The 20998-nt window shown below is 44.7% G+C and overlaps 2 protein-coding genes across 2 annotated transcripts; one reads left to right on the forward strand and one right to left on the reverse strand.

Annotated features, from left to right (window-relative positions):
• Positions 1 to 9941, reverse strand: sh3bgrl (SH3 domain binding glutamate-rich protein like). Its single transcript, XM_047586059.1, has 4 exons — positions 9704 to 9941; positions 3025 to 3210; positions 1402 to 1482; positions 1 to 1013 (listed from the first exon to the last, which is right to left on the reverse strand). Exons 1-4 carry the CDS (start codon positions 9746 to 9748, stop codon positions 978 to 980), a joined length of 348 nt encoding a protein of 115 aa, XP_047442015.1. The 5' UTR covers positions 9749 to 9941; the 3' UTR covers positions 1 to 977.
• A 1002-nt stretch (positions 9942 to 10943) lies between these two features.
• On the forward strand, positions 10944 to 14234 carry LOC125008703 (non-histone chromosomal protein HMG-14A-like). Its single transcript, XM_047586061.1, has 6 exons — positions 10944 to 11102; positions 12053 to 12085; positions 12291 to 12320; positions 12948 to 12995; positions 13091 to 13210; positions 13316 to 14234. Exons 1-6 carry the CDS (start codon positions 11088 to 11090, stop codon positions 13361 to 13363), a joined length of 294 nt encoding a protein of 97 aa, XP_047442017.1. The 5' UTR covers positions 10944 to 11087; the 3' UTR covers positions 13364 to 14234.
• Positions 14235 to 20998: the final 6764 nt, after the last annotated feature.

Here is a 20998-nt window from a genome sequence, read left to right on the forward strand (position 1 = left end):
TCAAATTAAAGTTATTTATTGTACATAGAAAATAACAGTATGTTACGAGGATTGTATTTATTTCAGATTTGTCTGACTGCATCGAGAGTCATCTTTTTTTTTTTTTTCCATCTCATTTCTGATTTATTTCTGAGAAGACAATGGTACCATCTTACGCAAGACAGGGAATACCAGCACAACGTCAAACAGGATTCTTATAGCAAAAAGCAACAGCTATCTAACTTCCCTTAAAAACAAGAAAAAAAAAGAGCAAATACAAATTCCATTTCACATCCCTCTGTGTTTTCAAACTTTTGCATTTTGGCATGAATTATCTTTTTTCTTTTAAACATACATCATCTTGTAGAAAACATTTGCTATTAAAACAGCATTAAGACAATATAAGTAAATAAAACACAGAGAATAAGATTGTAATAGATGCGTTTTACAGAAGGTGCTGCAGTATTGGCGATGACATAACACAGTGTTTCCAGCATTTAAGACTTCTGTTGTTTAAACCTGTCAAGTTAAATAAATGACGATCACGTTTTATGGTCTAACGTTAACACGGATGCCGTTCTGTTGGTCTGATGATGAATCTGTGTTACACAATATTGCGTCTGGTGACGTGTTCTCAAAAGGGGAAGCTACACGTTCATCCCTAATGGTAGATTGACATGTCATTAGGCCAATAGGCTTAGCAGGCTGAGGTTAACGGGAGGAAGCGGAGCTGTTTTTAGATATACCCATAATCCTCTGCTCTGGCACCTCCTTTCACTACTGCTGGCAAGGCACAGCTGAACACGGATTAATAAAAACAAATAAACATACTGGAAAAAAGTAAATTGAAACGGTCCACATATTTAAAAGCTGAGTGATGTGCTGCTTCTTTTATTTTTACTTATTTTTTTCTTCCTGGGTCTAATCCAGGTCAGGCTGCGTCCAGGTCTGGGTCTAGGGAGGGCCTGAGGTCTCAGGTAGAAACAAGTGTCATGCTGCTACTGCTGTGCTTTCTTTGCTAGAGCCTCAGCCTCCTGCAGAGTGGCAGAGAGAGATGGACAAAGGGGGAGAAAGGAGAGGAAGAGGGACAGTGTGTTAAATTAAAATGGAGGATATTGGTTTATGAATCCCCTGCCACAGCTCCAAGGAAAACCCCTCAGTTTCTATGGTTACTGGCACACCTCCCTGCAGTTCCTGTAGTGGCAGAGAGGAGGTGCCAGTGCGCAGGAGTGAGCTGTAAAGGAGATGGGGCCTGCTGGGGTGTGAGGATATCAGGAACAGATGTATTATGTAATATGTGTATGGAAATCTTGCCGCGAGGACACATATATATATTTTGGCGCATAAGACTATTTTTACAGTAAATATGATTAAGCTGTAGGAATGCAGTTCAAAGAAAGGACAGACATCAACATGTGTTACCTTAGAGCCTGGCGGAGCAGTCAGGCCCAGAAATGCATACACAGCATTGTCCTCCCTGGCATCAAAGAATGCCTCATAATTCTGTGAAAGAACAAGACACCCAGAGACAGAGATGCTTAATGCGGAGGATGCACAGGAGGATGAGCTCACTAAAACTTAACTCCATCCTGAGGAATGATAATGCGAAACAGATCCTGGGTCTGTGCCCCGGGGCGACCAACTGAGAAGTCGTGACGAACCGTTGAGTTCACGTTATTTGTCCAAGGACAGGCCACGGTCGTCAATCTGATAGGACGCCATTGTCTTCCGAGTAAACAGCCTAAAACATTACCGTTGAGTTGCGCACGGCCTCTCACATTCTTGATCCCTCACTCCTTCTCATTCTTTTGTATTCCCTGCTTTTTCTCCCACACACACACACAAACAGATTTTTCAGAAGCGCCCTACAGCTGCAAGTGTCCTGGGAAATGCTGTCCTCTTTGTCTGCGACATTCAATACAGCCCATCCCGCATGTGCAACTTCACTTCCAGCCATCCATTAGCAGGGCAGAATGATGCCACCGTGCACTCAGGCTAAAGCCCCAATGTGTTTACAGAGGGAGTAAACTAGCATCTGCTAACACGAGGGCATACGGTTCGTATAGGGTTTGGCAGAGGAGAGTCTAAGCAGGCCTGAAGCTGCAGATTCCTTAATTCTACCAGTGTGACTCCCCACCCGCACGATGTTTTTGAGTAGTGGATGTTCTGATTATTGTTATCTTTGTTCTCATTTTGTTTTCTCGTTGTGTAGTCAGATTCTATGAATTTTCTCAGTAAAGGAAATGGTGCAAGAAAGAAGGTGTGGAGTTTTGATAAATGTGCTAATTCTCTTTCTGCTGAGAGTTCGATCAATAGGATCAATATCAATAGAAAACCTAAAAAGTATACTTTTGGGAGAGAGCTGTGCCTTCCTTTGCGTTAAGCTAGGCTATGCTACGCTATCTAGCTTTTAGCTCGATCTTCAAACTTCACTGACAGCTCTTAAATATCAACTCCAAACCACTCTCTAATGTAACGTAACTGAGGACATCTGCATAATGTTATAATGTCATTTTATTTTCACACACTATCATTACATTTATATATTTATGTTAAGAAAGCACATTTATCCGCTGCAATGAAACAAACTTTTACGCATTTTGACCGTCATTGTATCAGCTACCAAACTACACGCCCTGCAGAAACAGGTCAAACATTAGCATTACAAATGATATAGAGTTGTATTTCTGGTCACTTTATGAATGAAAGTTCAATATTCTCTTCCTTTCAACTACCCAGCCAGTCCCTAACCTCAGTGTACAGTGCATTAGTTTTCATTGATATCGGCGGACTGCTGCTACTGAAAGCATTTCGAGTAGCTACAGTGAACCAGAGCAGTGAAGTGGTGATACAAGGCTAACTACAAGCACCTTTGGTCATTACAAAGGTTCACAACATGAATTGTTACTATAAAAGAAATAAATATTTTTAAATATATTTATTTTTTTAAAATGTCACTATGCATGACACGTTGTCAACAGTGGCTACCTGACAATAAGAGCTACCAATCACATGCCAAACATCCAGTGTACACGTGTGACTCACCCCGCAATATTTGCTGTCATTGAATATCTGTGGGGGGAGAGGGTTCCCCGTGGCAGGCCTGGACTCCTCCGGAATATTTTCTCTCATCCACTTCCTGTTGGCCTCGTTGGCCGCGATGTCGCACTCCTCGAATTCGATCTTGTTGGCCGCCAGGAAGCCCATCACATCCTGCTGCTGCTTTTTAATCTGCGTGCGAGGGAGTCGAGAAAAAAGATCACAGAGAGGGGAAGCTGTCGGTTAGCGGTGGGTTAACGTCGCCCGGTTGAGGAAACATAAGGGCCTCAGTTCACCATGCTGCCGTCAGTCTGCTTCAGAAATAAGGGCGCTTCTACTCTGGTGTGAGAATTGGCACGACACAGATCTGTGGCTGCTCTGTTACTTGCTGACAAGTGAACATAGTGAGACATGAACGCTGGAGAGGGTGATCTCCCAGGACTGGACATCTTTCTTTACATTATAGCGGAAATGTACCCTTTAAAATGGAAACACGTCAAAATGATTTATTGTTTTAGACAGGTGTTTCTGCCCCACAGCAGGATATATCCTTGCACCGACAAAACACAAACATTAACACTTGTCATGTTATGACACTTTAAAAGCCATCTCTCCTGCTCGACGCAAAACAGCTAGCTTTTCATGTAGGAGGGAACAAAAAAAGAAAAACAACAAAGACCTAAAAGGAAATTAAAGTGTGTCAAGGATGACACTGTGACATCCCTTGGGATCCCACCTCTTTCAGGTGTAATATCAAATGCAAGCTTTTGTTGTGTCACTAAAAACCCTAAACACAGTCACACAGAAAGGCAACGAACAAGCTAATAAATTGCAGCGTTTAACTCTATATGTCTTCTACATCAGTATCTCTCTGGATGTGTGTGTGTGTGTATAAGAGTGAGTGAGTCAGTGTGTGAAACGGCGGCCCAATGAGCTTCCAGTGGGTGTGCGTACGAGGGAGGATGGCCCTACAAGGCTAGACGGAAACAAGAGCTCCTCTGGGACTTCGAGAGGAGGTAACTGGTCAAACACGAGCCAAATAAGGCCTGCTGCAAGGAGACACACACATCCACTCTCAGCTGCACACACACACACACACCAAAGTAAACCGTAAACATAATAAAGGTCAATTTATCATCTTCCTGTCAGTCCTGACACCCCGATGTGAGGGCTCCTCCCAGATTTACGTTGTACAGATGAGACAGGTGGATTATTAAACAGTAGAAACACCACTGACGGCATGGAAATGAGGCATCTGACAGCGCTGGGAGATTAGAGATTAGACATAGAACAATTTGAATCACTTAAAGGCAGTTGCACTCCAAAGGGCAAAGTCCTGATTCCAGCTCCCTCCCCACCTGCTCTAGAAACCGGCGCGGGACGAAGCAACCGAGCGGAACGCTATGAGCTCAAACTCACTTTAACACACTCTGTTTCTCTTAACACACACAAAGACAATCCTCTCTCTGATGGAAGAATCTGCACGGCCTCCACTTCACTCTTACCATCCCTACCGAGGCTTATATGTGTGCACGATAGATCAACCAAGTCCTCAAATGCTTGATTTTTGTTTTGTCTTTTTTTTTTTTTTTTACTGGTCCCCGGTCAAACAAGCCTGCATTCTACTGCCGCCAAGCAAAATTAATTTGTAGGGCAAACTGGCCTCATGCCATCTGCCCCTCACTCTAATTGCACAGTGAGAGCTCCCAGCATTCCCAGCTTCGAGTCTTGAATTGAGCCCCTGTGATTCTAATATGGAAGAAAACAGACTGTCAATGGCTTTGGGTGTGGTAATAAACAAGGACTCTCCTCTTGCCTGGTATAATTCACTCCTTATCTGTCTGTGTGGAATGCCACAACATTAGCCCTCAGTCTTCTGCTAGAGAGACGGAGAGGCCAGGATCGGCCACACAGCCAGCCTGCAGGAAGGATTTGCATGTCTCGAGTTTGATTTCCATTATTCATACTTGTATCCCGCTCACATCAAAATACCATGTGCACACATGCAAATACCACATAAACTGACATTGAAATGACCAAAACACAAACTTAACCTTGTACTGTTTCTTTAGGCTTCACATAAACCAAACTGTTTCACGGTGTCATAACACTTTGAAGCAAACGATGGCATCACCATTAAATGCTGCTTGCATATCAGTGCGTTGTTGCTTTTGTTAGTTTAACTATGAGACTGACTGTCCCAAGTCCACAGGAGAAAACCCCTGATGATTTTGATCATCACCTTACATTTGTTACGTTGCCACACCGAGGTGCAACCTCCACTTAAATGATTCACTTATTCTCAACATCGTTCAGTTGCATTGAAGTTTTTGTACAGATATTCATAGTTCTCAGGGGATGAACCGTGATGACTTGTAACGTCTTAGTTGCTACTGAATGGATTAGCATGACATTTGATAAACAAACTCATTTCCTCCACAGGATGAATAATAAAGACCCGGCTTTTTTATTTCCTGATGAACATGACATCAAGGCCAACTGTGACATCGCCTCACAATGTTTGTCTCTGGAGAAAAAAAACTGTAGACTGCAAAGTCTATGGTAAACATTGTAGCATATCTCCTTTGTATGATAGAAAATAAGAGTTAGCATAAGTCTTTAAACGGGTGAAACGTCGCTTACTGTGGTCACTTGTGCCACCGGCCTTGGTGTGAACCAATCCTTGTGTTTTGTGCTAATTAGCAAATGCTAGCATGGTAAAATGATAAAATCAGATGGTGAACCCGGTAAACATTAGGCCAGCTGAATGTCTGCACCCTAGCAATGTAACTGTTAGCATGTTAGCACACCATAGCATTTAGCTCAAAGCGTGACACATTTTGCCCTCACGGAATTGTTAGGATTACTGACTACTGTCCAGCTAAACTTCATATGTTTAGTGAGACAGCAGTTAGCAATTCTTTAGTTTTGTGTTTAAGTTTAATTTGTATCCTCTTGCTTTAAATATAAGAGCCTGGCACAAACATATAACTCCTTGCAGACACTTTGACACAGATCAGCTTTTTTATATGCGCTGACACCATTTTTATGAGCACTGACTTTATGCCCTACTTATGTAGAATAACCCTGGAACAACACTTGGTTCTTTGTGCAACAACACGAGTATTGATCTGTAAATACAAAGTTTTCGATTCATTCAATAACCACAACCCAGGGTTAGTTCCAGTGTGTTTACTGCTGCACGTAAGAGGCAATAATGGGTCAAATCGGAGGCCTCTCATATTGCGGCTGGGCATATATTGTTGCACGAATCATTATTTTTGACTAAATGGAACTTGAGTCAACCACGGCTGTAGGAGAAGGAATCTGCGCCACATGCACTCCGGCTTCCATTACGCAGTTTCTTTACATCATGTGTGAGCCGTGACGGGCCGATGAGATCAGATCCAGATCGGATCAATCTCAGAAAAACCTCAACTCTCTGACATCAATGCACAATGGCAGGTGTAAATTGGATGGACTATATCAGCAACACAGGCTCAGATCAATGCATTCCAGGGCTGATTTAATCAAATTTGCCGACCTCAATTCTGGTTCAGTTGAATGAGATGGCAAAAAAGAAACACTGAAACTCAATGTGTCTGTAGATGAGACTAAATTACTTTTCTCATTACTCTGAAGCTAAACACAAATGCAGGAAAATCAGCGAGTCTGGACCAAAAGGAAACGTGAATCAAGCCCAGCCCTGTGTGTTTTGTAAAGAGAAGGTTTTGTCTTGATAAGATCCAGTCTGATTTCTGCTGAAAACAGTCGCTTACTGGCATTTCACTGGCAGCAGTAGCCACCACCCAGTCCTGAGCTCAGTCAGCATTACAACATTGTTACAAAAGAGTCTAATAAGGCCACTTTGGCTTGATTCCCTCGCTGCTGCTTAAAGATGAAACAACAGCAAAAAGGTCAAAAGCATTACCTCTCATACAAACTTACTGAGTCACTGCATCAACTGTCCAAATAGACCTTGACCTCTAGACGTTACTGTCAAACCCACAGTGGCGCAAAGTCAAGCAACACATTGTGAAAGTATAAAACAGGGACATACACAGATGCAGTTCATTGTGCACTATGTTCCAGGTTATTATGGGATCTCAGATCATTTACTGTGGCAATGAGGAAGTTGTACAATAATGACTCCTGTGCATAAATGGAAATGAGGGAGGAAATATGCCGTAGTGCTGGCTCATGCTTTTGGCTCGTTCCACGGTTATGAGTTGGACAAGAGCAGATACTGTACAATGCCGCAGGTGTGTCTGTACACATTTACATGTGTGAATTTAGTAAAACATGCTAGTTTGTTAGTCAAATAAGGATCCAGTGTATCCTCAGGACCAGATGAAATAGTAATAACCCTTCATAGACACAGTCTGTGAAAACCCAGCAAGCAGGTTTTACACCGAAAACTTTCAGAATACTAAGACTATTACTAAGATCAATCTGAGGATGCAGCTACGTTCTGTGACCTATTAAAAAGTCATGAGCCATTGCACTGGAAGTCCCTCTAGATTACTCACACAAAATACATTTCTTCAGGTGAGTCAAACACTGCTTCTAATTACTGGGTGGATTATAATGAAGTCAGAAGTCAGGCGGGGATACCTTTCCTCCATACTGTATACTGTATTTTAACTAGTAGTGTATATATATATGTTTTAATACATATCTCATCATGTATTTATGATATTCATTTTCTTATACAAACTGCACCATTGAAGCTTCACAAAGGCAACAATTACTCCAGGACTATTACATTTGAAAGCAAAGGCCAGCTGGCATGCACACGTCCAGCCTAGTGCATTCGCTATACATGCAAATGGCGATTGCTGAAGAATAGCCGTGTTGACATAACTCGCCTTGACAATGTGCTGCGGTTGCATTAGAAGTTAAACCACTGAAACGCATGGAACTCCATCTGACTGTTCTCTGCTGTTACACTGCTCGAATGCTGCACCAAATTGATGAGCACCAAAAGCTGTAAAAGCGCTCGAAAACTCCCGTCTGCACGTAGCTTGTTGAATCGGATACACCCTTCTGGCTAACTTTACACTAAGTCTGTCTCTCTGGCCTTCAATCGTCTTCCGTCTCAGAACAAAAGCTACGAGTTGTTTTGGAAACACTTGTGCCTGTCTGCTTGTTTCTGGCTGTTCCTCCATCCACATGCTGAACAGGACAGGAGTGATAAATGTAGCAGCAGACACTGCTGGATGGGGGGAATGCAATCACACTGTTTTGCAGACACTGATGCAATCAAATGGCAAGCGCAATGATAACTGGGTTCCGCCTGCACTTTGCCATTCAGCAGCTTGCTAATGCATAGAGAGACACTTTATACTGCGGTGCATGTCAGACATGGGCTGAGTCATCATATCCTGTAAATCAGCTGGAAACAAATAAATCAAGCGGATCAAGATGTGTTCAAGACAATTTAGTCGGTAATAGTGCCGCTGATTTGCCGATACGCTAAAAACACTACACAAAAGAGATGATAACGCGAGTGTAAGGAAGTGTGCCTGCGCAGCGCAAGAGTGCATGAGCTCGCCCACTCGACGAAGCAGACTTTACTAAAAAAAGATCAATGAAAGCTGATGCATTTATCCCGGACAGACTCCGGCCCTGTGATGGCACGGCCGCCTCTAAACTCCTACCACTCTGAATAGAAGCTCCCATCCTGCGAGGCTGCTTCAAGTGACATTTACTGTAAGGGCATTAAAGTTGCTCAGCGCTGTCCGACTGGAAGGAGGCTTGATTGTTTCCTGTGTGTGCGAGATGCGAAAACAAATTGCTCAGTGAGGGCAAATTACCCTTCATACGTGATTTATATTACAGTACTTCCATATTTGCAAGTGTGTGACAGCAAGAGAAGTGAATGATATTCATACTTTGCATCACCGATAAGAGCTATATGCAAAACTGATTTGGTTACAAGAAATACAATATTATGGCCTTCAGTGACTGCAGTCAAATATGAGGCTAGACTGAAGCCCTAAAGTTCGTGTAAGTGTGCTCCCCGGCTGCAGCTGTATTTCTAAAAAGGGGCCCTGGGGAATTGCATCACCGTCATTCCTCTCCACTCTGGAAGAAACTGGCAAACTCGGGAGCTGAAGGTCCTCCAGCCTGCAGCACAATGAAGGGAACATTCAAGGATCTATTTTTCTAGCGCAGATCCCACGAGCTGGCCTTATCACACGCGCAGACTTCCTGCACTGGCATTAGGTGACAGGGCAGAGAAGTTCAAGTTAATTTATTGATACATATTTTTTCTTTTTTCTGCATTCTTGCTTTCAGTCTAATTTCAACTGCCAAAACCGACACATCAGGAAGCACTGTGACAAACCGCAGCTGAGACAGAAGTGTAGTTTGCACTCAGTCACACCTCACACTTCCTCTCTGGGTCCCTCTCTGTCACACAGTTGAAGAAATAAGAGAGGAAAGATCATTGAGAAACTTCAGCTGTGTCTCAGATGTAGAGGGGGGACAGAGCTGCGTGCTTGTTGATGAGTCAGACCACTCCAGACTGGGAGGATGACAGCCTTATGGACATCAGCTAGCGAGTTCAGTAAAAGTTCAGCTGCCTTCCCAGTGCCTACAAGAATGCTGCAGATACACCAGGCTAAAAAAGCAAACAAAACAACAACATGCATACAGACCGTGCCTTTGTTTCATCTCTTACCGAAGTGGATCCAGAGGACGATGCTATGTAGACTTTGATCACCATGTTATATCCCTGATGCTCTCCGGTAAGCAGCGGTCGGTTGCACTGCTCCTGGCAGACACTTTGCAAGCTGGAGGCTGAGCAGTCAAGACAAAGAGCGAACAGCGACTAACTTCCAATGCTGAAATGTCTGGATGTCTGTTGTGGGCAGCGCAGGCTATCTGCGCAAATGCTCCAGTTCTCAGCACTGGATGGAGCTTTGCATTCCTCCTCCGCCTCCACTCCGCCTCCCCGCCCCTTCCAGTCTCTCACCCTCTCTCTCTCTCTCACTCACTCACTCACTCGCTGTAGATAGTAGCTAAAAACACACACTCCCAGACACGTACGCGCGCACGCACACAGAAGCAAGCGGCCCGTCAAGATGGCAACACAACGGGGCGATGTTGTATGAATATTTAGGCATCGACCCCTTTGTCTGCAAGCCAGACACCGGCTATTGTTCTCCAACACTGAATTAAATGTGCACCGTTGCAGGTGTTCTGGTAAACGCCTGCTCCACAGGGGCATGTGTGTGTGTGTGTGTGTGCGTGCGTGGTGGGGATCAACAATATAATCTGCTGTGATTTATTTAATATTTTTTTTTGGAACACTTTCTGGGCGCTTTTGTGTAACAGCACAGCCTCTGGAAGGAGGCGAAGTCTCGATCAGCCTTCCCTTCCAGTAGACGGGCTTTGTGGGCCCCCTGCAGGCGTCTGGAGAAGGCGACGCACAGGCTTTTCCCCCTGAAACGAATTTAGGAAAGCCGACTGACAAACAAGAAAAAAAAAATGTGTCGGTAGAGGAGTGGGCGCCATATTGGACTCCAGCGCGGAGTGAATTTTTATGGTGACATTTGTTACACCGCTGACCGCTGCAGATGTGAGCGCCGGTTGTTTAAACACAAGCCAGCGAGGATGCATGGCTTTACACGGGGGGCATGTCGCCCTGCCGTCCGGGGCCCTGTGCAACGAGGCGTGCGGGCCCGGCCGCGCGGCCTCTCTCGCGCACCGACACCGGCGCTCTGGCGTGAAGGCAACATGTCCTCGGCTGCGAGCCTTTTCTTTTCTTTGCGGGCTTCCTCCCATCTCGCCCTGCAAGAAGCCATTCGCGCAGACCCCAGAACATCACCGGCTCCAAAATTTCCAAGTGTTCTGCGGCCCCGAATGGCGGAGCCTGATTGGCCGAGAGCCTATCAATCAAGCCTTTAGCCGCACCCCTCCCCCCATTCAACCACTCTCCTCTCTGTTCCAGTGTGTTTACTACACTGCCGAGCATAAGGGAGACACTCGTCTTCACATGCACTGAACCCACTAAGAAAAGCAGTTTTTAGTTGTATTTGTAAGAAAACCTCCAAGAGATCAACATGCCCAAGAGAAAGGTACGTATTCTGAAAATAATAAAAATAGTTTGAGGGGGAAATCAGTCGTTAATGCAATGCAAACGATTGTGAAGCCATCCCTCTGAGACGTTACTTAATTATAACGCAACGTATAACGGTGGTTTCTCGCTGGTAATTTTTGCCTATTTTCTAGATATAATCTACATTTTTTGTGTGTTGGAATGAATATTTTCCTGCTCGGACACGGCCTATAAAACGCGTTTTCTTGTGCGAGCCGCTGTCCTTTGGGGAGTCAGAAGTCTCTTTCGGTCTCCATGCAGTTAAAGCACAAGCAGCAGCCATGCTTTGCAGCTCTTGTCCACCTTCGTCGCCGACCTACCGAGAACAAACGCCTCACTTATCGCCATTCCGCCGCCAAACCGGCCGAAAGTGGCGCCAGAAAATGCCTTAGTGCCCCTACTTTGCATTTTGACCGCAAAAACAAACCTTGGCCGCCGCGTTTCGATAAAATTATATATTTTCTCTCTTTGTTCGCGGTCCCAAATGGCTGCGATGGCGTGGCACTGCCGCCGGGTGGCGCCCGCGAGTCCCCGAGCAGGTCCCTCCCCCTTCCCCGAGACTCCCGCGCCAGCTTTCAAATGTGAGCTTCATGCACTGAATGAGAGAAAGAGATGGGGGAGAGGAAGGGAAAAGCCGGGCCTGGCCCCCCAAAATCTGGCTCCAGGGGCCCGCATGGCCGAGCCCTCGCATCCTCATTCTAAAATCCTCCCACTAACAAAACATCCCTGGCTTCTAATGCATTAAATCTACCTGTATTTGACATAAAATTTTCTTTTCACCTGAAACTGAAAAGTCTTTTCAGCAGGTCTGAAATCAGTCATAATATGTGCCGGGAGCATTTAGCAGCCGTTTGCTAAATGCATAAACACCGGTTAAACTGTGCATAAAGGTGTTTTCGCATCTCAACCTGTTGTATTTGTGTTTTTCAGGCACAGGGAACAGAAGGAGGCGAAAAGGAGGAGGTAAGAGAGGGCCGCGTTCCCAGACGCCCCGCACATACGATTAAACATTAAATTTTAATCAGCATGTGGCATGCGCGAGTGTTTTATGTACGAGAATGCTTTTATGTTGTCTAACTATAAAGACCTGCTTTCCGAACACGGCCCCTGTCAAAATTAAAAAAAAAAAAAAAAGAGCTGCGTGGTAACGATCTTTGCTCTGTTTCAGCCCCAGAGGAGATCAGCTCGGTTATCAGCGGTAAGAAAACACACGTGCACATTCACTGGCCTCATTAACATTTCCATATGCTCTTAATAAACATCTGGAATGGTTTAAAAGTTGCATACAGCTTTTTATTGCTCTTAAAACCAAAGGGAAGTGTGTAACTGCATTCCCCGCTATTTGATTTGAAATCCTAACAGTGCAAAAACTACTCAACTCATTGCTTTAAGATAACAAATATTGGTTTAAGAAAAAAAAATATGAAGTGCTTTAGGCGTTAGTTATGTTGACAGAAGTGTGTTGGAGAAGTTAAAATGCGGTTTGACACAGTTACAGGGGCATTAAGAGAGGTGACAGCAAGTGAAAACGACAGGTCTGCACATTAAAAACAGTTTATTTTACTTGTAATAGAAACTAAATGCCAATAACTGGCATCATACAGACTCAAGGACATATAACTTTAAGGTAGCTCAAAATTCTCCTTCATTGGTTCATTTAGGGCTAGTCATTAATGATGTACTTCCTTATATCTTCATTCTAAGAGTCATTTTTAACCACAGACGTAAACCCAAGTCATTTCCCCTCCTCAAAAATCAGAAACTATTATTATAGTCGCATGTAGCAGGTTTTTTGATCCCGTTCCCCCTTATTTTTCCCCCCTAGAAACCAGCCCCGCCCAAGCCGGAACCAAAGGTCAAGAAGGCGGCAAAGGTGAGACGAAGTTAATTTTGAATGAACTTTGGCATTAAAGCCGGAGACTTAAATGTTCAGTCATCTGATGGTTCGTCCTGGTCTCCCTGTCGCAGAAAGAAAAGGCTGTGAACGATAAGAAGGAGGACAAGAAGACCAAGAAGGCAAAGGAGAACGCAGAGGCAGAGGCCAACGAAGAAAACCACTCTGAGAATGGAGAGGCCAAGACCAACGAGGTGGGTGTGTGCGCGCGTGTGGGGAGGAGTTGTTGGTTTGGATGTGCAGCGTCACTTTGTTTAAAAAAAAGTTTTGACCTTGACGTTTCCTCCTCGTCCCCGCAGGTGGAGGCAGCCCCCGAGGAGGCCAAGGAGGAGGCCAAGTCCGAGTAGCACCACTGCCCAAACTTCCTCCTCTACGACCCCCTTCCCCTCCGATCCCCCTCCTCCCAGCCAGCCAGCCAGCTCCCCCTCAAGTCTCTCACATGGTTTCCCTCCAAGGCGTATTGTTAACAGAGGAATATTTTTATCAATGATTTTATAAGTATCCGTACAGATTTTTAGCACAAAAAGCAAAGCTGATTATGGAGCGCCTTGCAGATTTGCAGTGGTCATATCAAGTGTCTGCAAGCAAGATGAACACACTAAAATCTTTTTTAAATGGCATTTCATGATTGTTGAAGGCTTGTTTGGTGTAGAAAGCGTGTCCCCGCCGGATTGACTATGTCGTGAGTTGTGTATTACTGTGTTTTTCCTCCTTCCCTGCTCTCCCCTCCTCCTCCCCTCCTCTTCTTCTTCTTCTTCTTCTTCCACAGATTAGACCTTCCTCCCCCTCGACAGCTCAGCCTTTATCCATGTTTTATTAACGGTTCAGCCATGTTAATGTGGGTGATTCTTTTAGACCTTTTAAATGTGCAGTGAGTTCCCCCTTTGCTTCTGTCTCATGGTCTTGTTTTTTTTTTTTTTTTTTCATTGAAAAATTGTGTTTTAAAAAAAAAAAAGCGTGTTGTCCATAAGAAAGAGGAAGACGAACATGTGAAACATTCCGGGAACAGCGATTGCCTCCGACCTGTCTCCTAGACGACCCTGCGTGTACAACAGCTCCTGCTCCATCCACGCTGTCGTGTGTCAGCTTTTCTAAACACTCTGGTTTTTTTAAAATGATTGAATTTGGAAACCTTCTCTGACAAATGCAGGTGTCTGGTCCCTCTCTTATGTTCTGAAATTCTCTTAATAAAAAGAAGTCCTGGGAATTTTCCTCGAATCGGCGTCTCTCGTTTATTTCTTTTGAGTTCGCGAGCGAGCCGTTCACGTGCACCTGCTACCAAATTCAGCTTCAGGGAACACTCGGCGTACATAGCTTTTTATTTCCAGGAACTATTTTGCAAATAAATGTGACACTTCCTTAAAGTTCAAATCGGAAGCTGCAAACCTGGACTTAGTAATTGTGCAGCATCTGTTATTAACCACAGGTTTCCATCGTAGTTGCATTCGTTTTCGTAGGAATGTTGACTAATCTGAAATATCCTTTCAATTTCACTGCAGGAGTGCACGGTGTAGATAATTCAGCCTTTGTTTTTATCACAGAGTAGATGTTTGCTGGATCCTGGAAACTTACCGTAGAGTTGTGTTTGTTAAATGATTACGCAAACCAAAGTAATTTGTTGAACGTATCTGTTGCAAAAGGAGGATCGGGCAGATAAAGGTCAGCCACTGCTTGGACGCTACTCTTCCTAACAAGGAGAGAATTCCCCAGGAGGATGTTTGCTCCTTCATTTTTCATCCCTCTGGTTCTTGTTCCACTAAAAAGCTGAGTCTGTTGCACCCGACAGCAACAAGAAGAAGGCCTTGAGTAAAGCCCGGGCCTTTCATCCTCCTGTTTCTATCACAGGAACGAAGTTAAAGCGCTGTGTACTCACTCCCATGGAGGCCCATATCCACTCGAGCTGCAGACACGTACAATCCCTCTTCTTTTTCCTTTCCCTTCAGGCTTCTGACGCTCCTATTAAACTCCACATGAACTCACGCTTCAGTCCCTCGACCCACATTCACCTCAAACCCTCAGACAATTTGCCCGGCGACTTCTGCTCAACTCTCAGTTTGTCCACGTAAACCTGGACACACGACTAAACGGCAGGAGGTCTGGCAGGAGAGGGAAAGAGAAAATGCGTGGAGGCAATAATGCAAAGGCAGTGCGAATGGGCGACTTTACTGCTTCTCCTTTCAGCGTGTTCGTTTGCCTCCAGCGACGACGGTGACATGTGGCTTGTGTGCTGTGTTCTCCCATGGCCGAACCCCACCGCGTTGTGAGTTAAAACACACAAGGGGACGCTGGTGTGATCGTACACTGGTAATGATTTGTGGTCCACCCTTTGTTAAAAACAACATTTTAAATGATTTGTTGAGGTTGGCCTCACTGCAGCAGCAGACCCTCTGGTTAACCCTTCACAGCAGCTCCAGTTGTGCATTTAACTACGAATCGTTGTGTGCAGGTTCCACAGATCATCACTACGTGTTTATTTTTGACCTTCCCTCTGCTATTGTGTGCAGCAGTTTCAGCCCCTCCTGACCTGCATTGTCATGGCCGAGAACCGGGCTCCATTTTGTCGATATTTTGTGTTGTGCTGAGCGTTGTTGCTCTGCTCTAACACTAGATGGCAGCATTGATCTATATATGTTCCTCCGCCAGTCAGTCTCCAGAGGAGCTTCTATTAACTTCCCAGTTTATTAACTCATACCCTAAACGTGGAATTATTATTCTTTCCTGAGACACGTTGCTGATAACACTAGCTAAGAGAAAAAACACCCCAAGGGCTTAAAAAAATGAACTCCCTTTTCATTCAGATTTCCCTTCACTCTGCCTGCAACGCACTTTTAACTATACTTTAATTCAGAGCAGATGATCAGGGCTATGAATCCAACCTCCTTTATGGGAGATCTATCGACAAAGTGCAGTGATGTGAAGGGAAACCAAATGAAATAAATTATTGATCAGGCAGAAAGTTTCAGATCTTAGTTTTTTCCCCCCCTGCTTCATCTTCTTTCATCTGTGCGGTCTTTGTGATCATCCTCAGCTCCTACACCTTCATTGATCCGTCCATTCATCCTGTCTCCTGTGATCAGCCCTCCGACTTGTTAACGGCTTTGATACTGAGATGCAGACGCAGACACGCAGCCCTCCCCTAAGGCATACGGGGACTAATTACACTACTCCAATATGATTTTTATCTCTCCTCGGTATATGCGTCTGCCGCCTGAACTGAACCGAATGTTTGCCTGTGCGCTTATCTGTCTGCCTGACCATCTGCCAGTCCGCCTGCTGCTCTTCCTCGTCTGTGTCTTTTCACTGTCTAGTCTGAGTAATCGCAAGGGAGCTGCGCCCCAGTCGCGCATGAACCCCCGGTGTTCGCTCTCATTCCGTCCCTTCAGACTCTCCGATGGTATGTCGACTAAAATAGCCCCATTTTATATATAGGCCTATGTATATATATATATATATATAATTTCCCCTTTTAAATATGTCTACATCAGATCTTGTCATCCCACGCATTTGCAGCCCGTGTCGTTTCCCCCCCAAACTCAGCCACTGTCCGCATCATTCTGGTCAAGGACTGCGCGTATTTGCGCACGCCGACCATCGTTTCAGTGTGTGTGTGTGTGTGTATGTGTGTGTGTGCAGTAGGAAGGGGGATGGGGGTATTCTGTGAGTAAAGAATGAGGATGACCTTTTACGAGGAAGTGATTTAAATTATGTCCTGTCGTCAGCAGGGATATCAGTGTGTGAATGTGGATGAGCAATTGTTGGGGAAAGGACGTCACACGTCACACTATACAATATGCACAAACACACACACACACACACGCACGCACACGTTGCCAACCCAACAGGTACACGTTTACGTTTTGCGAGTCAAAAGTCCCCCAGACCTCTGGACCTTAGTGATGCTTGAAGTGAGCAGATGTCTAGTGCCAGGGTTCTCTGAGGGGATGCTGCCGTCTGGGCATCTTAAACTGTTTTTGTTCGACTGTCTTGTTTATCTGCTAGACTGACTGGCTGCACTTATGGGGGTGGGATGTGCAAGAGTGAATGGGAAGAGGCAAGATGAGACAGAACGGAGGAGAAAGTACCAGGAGGTTAGGAAAGGGGGGGAGGAAGGGAGGAGGTGGGGTGCAAGGAGAGGAGAGGAAGTGTACAGGGGGAGAAGAGCTGGATGCAGATGGGGATCTATTCTCTCCGTGCGCGCAGACAAGATGGAAATGAGTGGGCGTCTGTGACGTCAATCAGTGCACACAGACACACACAGACACACACACACACACATACAGAGAGAAAGAGAGAGACTCCCCCCCTCTTCCAGTCCCATGCTAATACATGCCTGAGTGCAAACAGCAGCAGTGCTATGGATCACGGGCACAAACATCAGCACACACAAACAACCCTCCACCGACCACAAACACAGACACACTCAGACATGCAGATCTGGGCTCCATCTCTGACCCCGCTCATGATGTCAGCCTCTCATCTCTCTGTCATTCACAGAGACAGAGAGGTTATTTTTATATCAGTGAAGTGCTGGGACTTCACCGAGCGCATGAACATCATGCAAGAATTTGGAGAAATCAATCAAATCTCTACTCATTGATTATTGATTATTATAAAGGCATCAGTTCTGTTAATATAAAGGGTCTTGTTTTTATTGTAAAAAAAAGTTGTTCTGACTTGTCCAGTTCTCAACCCTTTTAATAGGTTGAATGGTTGTACAGCTTAGAATTTAGCAAACTAATTTAATTTCTGATTAACTAAAACACATCGCAAACTCTTATTACTTGTAATTTCTTTGGTTAGATGAAAAAAAAAAGTTGGTTTCCCTTCAAGGTGATAAAGACAGTGATAAAGATTGGGACAGAGTTCATCTTTTTTATATAAAATGTCTCTGAGTCTAGAGCAGCTGGGTTCCGCTGTTAAATGAGGAGTTCACACAACCTGTAATCTTTAATCACGGGGTCGTGCTGAGAAGAATTAACTTTGTACTTTACTCTTTCTTAATGGCAGCCCTTTCATTCAGGTTTTAACCTGAAACAATACATTACGTTCTACAGAGTTAACTAATTCTTATTGGATAACAAACACGTCCATGTATTCAATGGCCCATTCCAGTGTTCGTTCTTCATGTAGAACATGAGTTTGCAATCATTTAAATGAAACCGTAAGAAAAGTTTGAACTGCTAAAATCACCTCTGAAACATTATTTTGTATGTTTGTATGTCTTGCTCTTATATAGCGCTTTTCTACCTACTCAAAAGTACTTAAAGCGCTTTTACAGTCAGCTCCACCCATTCACTCCACATTCACACACCAGTACCAGTTGCTCAAGGACACTCGGCATATGGCACACTCGGGGGATCGACCCGCTAACCCTTCGGTTCATGGACAACCCGCTCTACCTACTGAGCCACAGCCACCTCATATATAAAATCATACTCATCATTGGAAGTGGCAGCTAAAACAAGTGGCAAAAACTAGAAACACTTTAGTAGAGTACAAGCACTTAAAAATACAACTCACTTCGTTTACACCACAGCTGAGAATGGCAAACTAAAATATACACATGCACGATCACTGTAAGGATGTAAGACATGAGTAAATCAAGGGTAGATGCAAAAAGATAGTTACAAAAACTAGACAAAACTGAATTTATTCATTCATTTTCTGTAACCGCTTGGAGGGTCACGGGGGGCTGGAGCCTATCCCAGATGTCACTGGGGCGAGAGGGGTACACCCTTTACTGGACAGGGTTAACACAGAGAGACCATTCACACACCTACTGCTAATTTAGAATCACCAATTAACCCAATGAGCATGTCTTTGGATGGCCACACAGACACGGGAAGAACATGTGAGGCATCATCGCTAACCATCCCACCTCTGTGCCGCACTGGACAAAACCCTGTTTTGAGTAAATCCTTGATAAAGTATCACCCACATGTGTTCACCACATAAAACTCTTCACCTCCACTTAGATAACCCCGGTGACATCACTGTGACATAACCTGTTTTCCTCTTTTCTGGGACCTTTGAAACCTCCCAAGAATAACGTACTACTTTATACTAATGCTTTTTGTAGTATTTGTTTTGTGACGTACAAACTGACCTTTATGCGCACATCTGTGCGACTTCTCCTTTAAAGCAATTCCTCTCACTTATTTTAAGGCCAAATGAAGCAGAAAACCTGCATTACCAATTACACGGTGGCACATGGGCGCCGCTGTGTGAAGTTTAATAATCGGTAAACTTACCGGCCAGCTGCGTGTACAGCTGTGCTCCCGTTCTCGGTGAATCCTACCCATCCCTTTTGCCATAAATTTTCCTCTCTGTCCGCTTGATTGATCAGCTGTTATGTAAGCTCCTGTCTTAGTCACGTGGCTAGCATTATGATCCATTATGCTGCATTCAGTTTGCATAATTAACAAAGTAAGGTCTCGGTGACCCACAGTTTTCCTGAATAGATTTGATACCTAAGAGACCATCAGACAGGCAGGAGGAGCAGACGCCATTCAGGAAGCATAATTGTCTCCCACTGTGTTCTGCTTCAGTGCACAATTTGGTTTGATGTAAGAGGAGTTAAAGTGGTGGCGGTGGTGCAATTTGAGCACAGATGGGTTGACGCTGTAAGTAAGAATAACAAAGTACTGTGATCGACAGCTTTGATTCCTCAAGGCTTTCTGATTCAGGCCGCATGTAAGGCACATATTTGGCAAGTTCGCCTTTAAGAAATCATCCATCCATGTCACCGAGTCATGACGACACAGACTTCTATCTAGAGAAATGAAAAACTATTTTTGAAACACCCTGCGCCGCCTTCCCAATTTTGCTTTTAAGGATGAATTAGCGGGTAAAATAAGAGCGCATCAATTTCAATGTTGAGGGGAGGGGGGCTTGTGCGTGTATTTCTGATGTGGATGTGGGTGAGGTGGGCAGCATTAGAACTGAGGAGGCGGCAGCCACTTGTCTTGCCAGTTGCTCTCTTTCTTTGAGTAAAATGGTTTTCTTGGCTGTTTCTCATCAAGGTTTTTTATCCTCATGTATCCTCAGCTGGAAGAGGACTGAGTCATAGCAGTCAAGGAAGCAGGTGGGTGGGAGGCACGCGGTGGGTGTGTGGAGGGCTGGGGGGGTGTAGTAGGAGAAGGGTAGAGGGTGTGGGTAGTGAATGAAAATAAAACATGAATGGTGAATACTATGCATCCATTTTATTGCCAGGTGCTCCCCAGTCACAGAGACAGGAATCCGGTCCACAAAGGGAACATAAAAACAAATGATTATGGTTTCTGTTACTGATTGCGCTTGTGTTCCACTAAGTGTTTTATAATAATACTTAATGTGTACTGTCAAATCCTAACGACGTGCAATAAACACAGATCGCACAGGAGCCTGATAATCAACAGAAATTACTCAGGAATTAATTTGGGGAAGGTGATCAAGGGAGTAGTCGTGGTTGGCAGCCTTGATTATCTCAGTTCACACTTCACAGAGCAACATGTTTCATCCCCTTGATGCTTTTTTTTTTTTTTTTTTTTACTGCTGCGTGTGCCCACAAACCTTCCCTCCTCTAACCGTGAGGTATGGACAAACTGGGGAGGATGCGAAGAAGCCATAAAGCAAATCAAACGTATTGGCCGGACCATTGCGAGAGACAGAGAGACACACGGAAAGGCAGATGTGTGGGTGATGTTCTCTTTTTGTCTCAGGGAGTTTGAAAGTGTTTGTCGAGGGTGGACGGGTGGGCAGGCCATTAGGAAAATTGATGTGCGTGCAGCCGTGTGTATGTGTGCGCACGCTCGTACATATGTGTGTGTGTGTCTTTGCGCGCTCCTGCTCTGACATCACTGCTGCCGTCACTGCAGCCACCTCACAGTGACTCCCTTGTGACTGAAGGCCTGACAACCTCCCACGCTCTCCTCATCAACTCCCCTGCTCCTCTCCCCTGGCTTTATCTATAACCCCCTCCGCACGCTCACACACAAATTCCC

Source organism: Mugil cephalus, chromosome 5 (genome assembly GCF_022458985.1).
Source record: "Mugil cephalus isolate CIBA_MC_2020 chromosome 5, CIBA_Mcephalus_1.1, whole genome shotgun sequence".
Lineage (NCBI taxonomy): Eukaryota > Metazoa > Chordata > Actinopteri > Mugiliformes > Mugilidae > Mugil > Mugil cephalus.

Excerpts from the sequence above, each read along its gene's own strand:
- sh3bgrl (XM_047586059.1), bottom strand. The coding sequence starts at position 9,748 with ATGGTGATCAAAGTCTACATAGCATCGTCCTCTGGATCCACTTCG. Across the intron at positions 3,211-9,703 it reads CGTCCTCTGGATCCACTTCG|ATTAAAAAGCAGCAGCAGGA; the intron begins GTAAGAGATGAA and ends CCTCGCACGCAG. Across the intron at positions 1,014-1,401 it reads CTGCTCCGCCAGGCTCTAAG|GAGGCTGAGGCTCTAGCAAA; the intron begins GTAACACATGTT and ends GCCACTCTGCAG.
- LOC125008703 (XM_047586061.1), top strand. Across the intron at positions 12,086-12,290 it reads AAGGAGGCGAAAAGGAGGAG|CCCCAGAGGAGATCAGCTCG; the intron begins GTAAGAGAGGGC and ends GCTCTGTTTCAG. Across the intron at positions 12,321-12,947 it reads GATCAGCTCGGTTATCAGCG|AAACCAGCCCCGCCCAAGCC; the intron begins GTAAGAAAACAC and ends TTTCCCCCCTAG.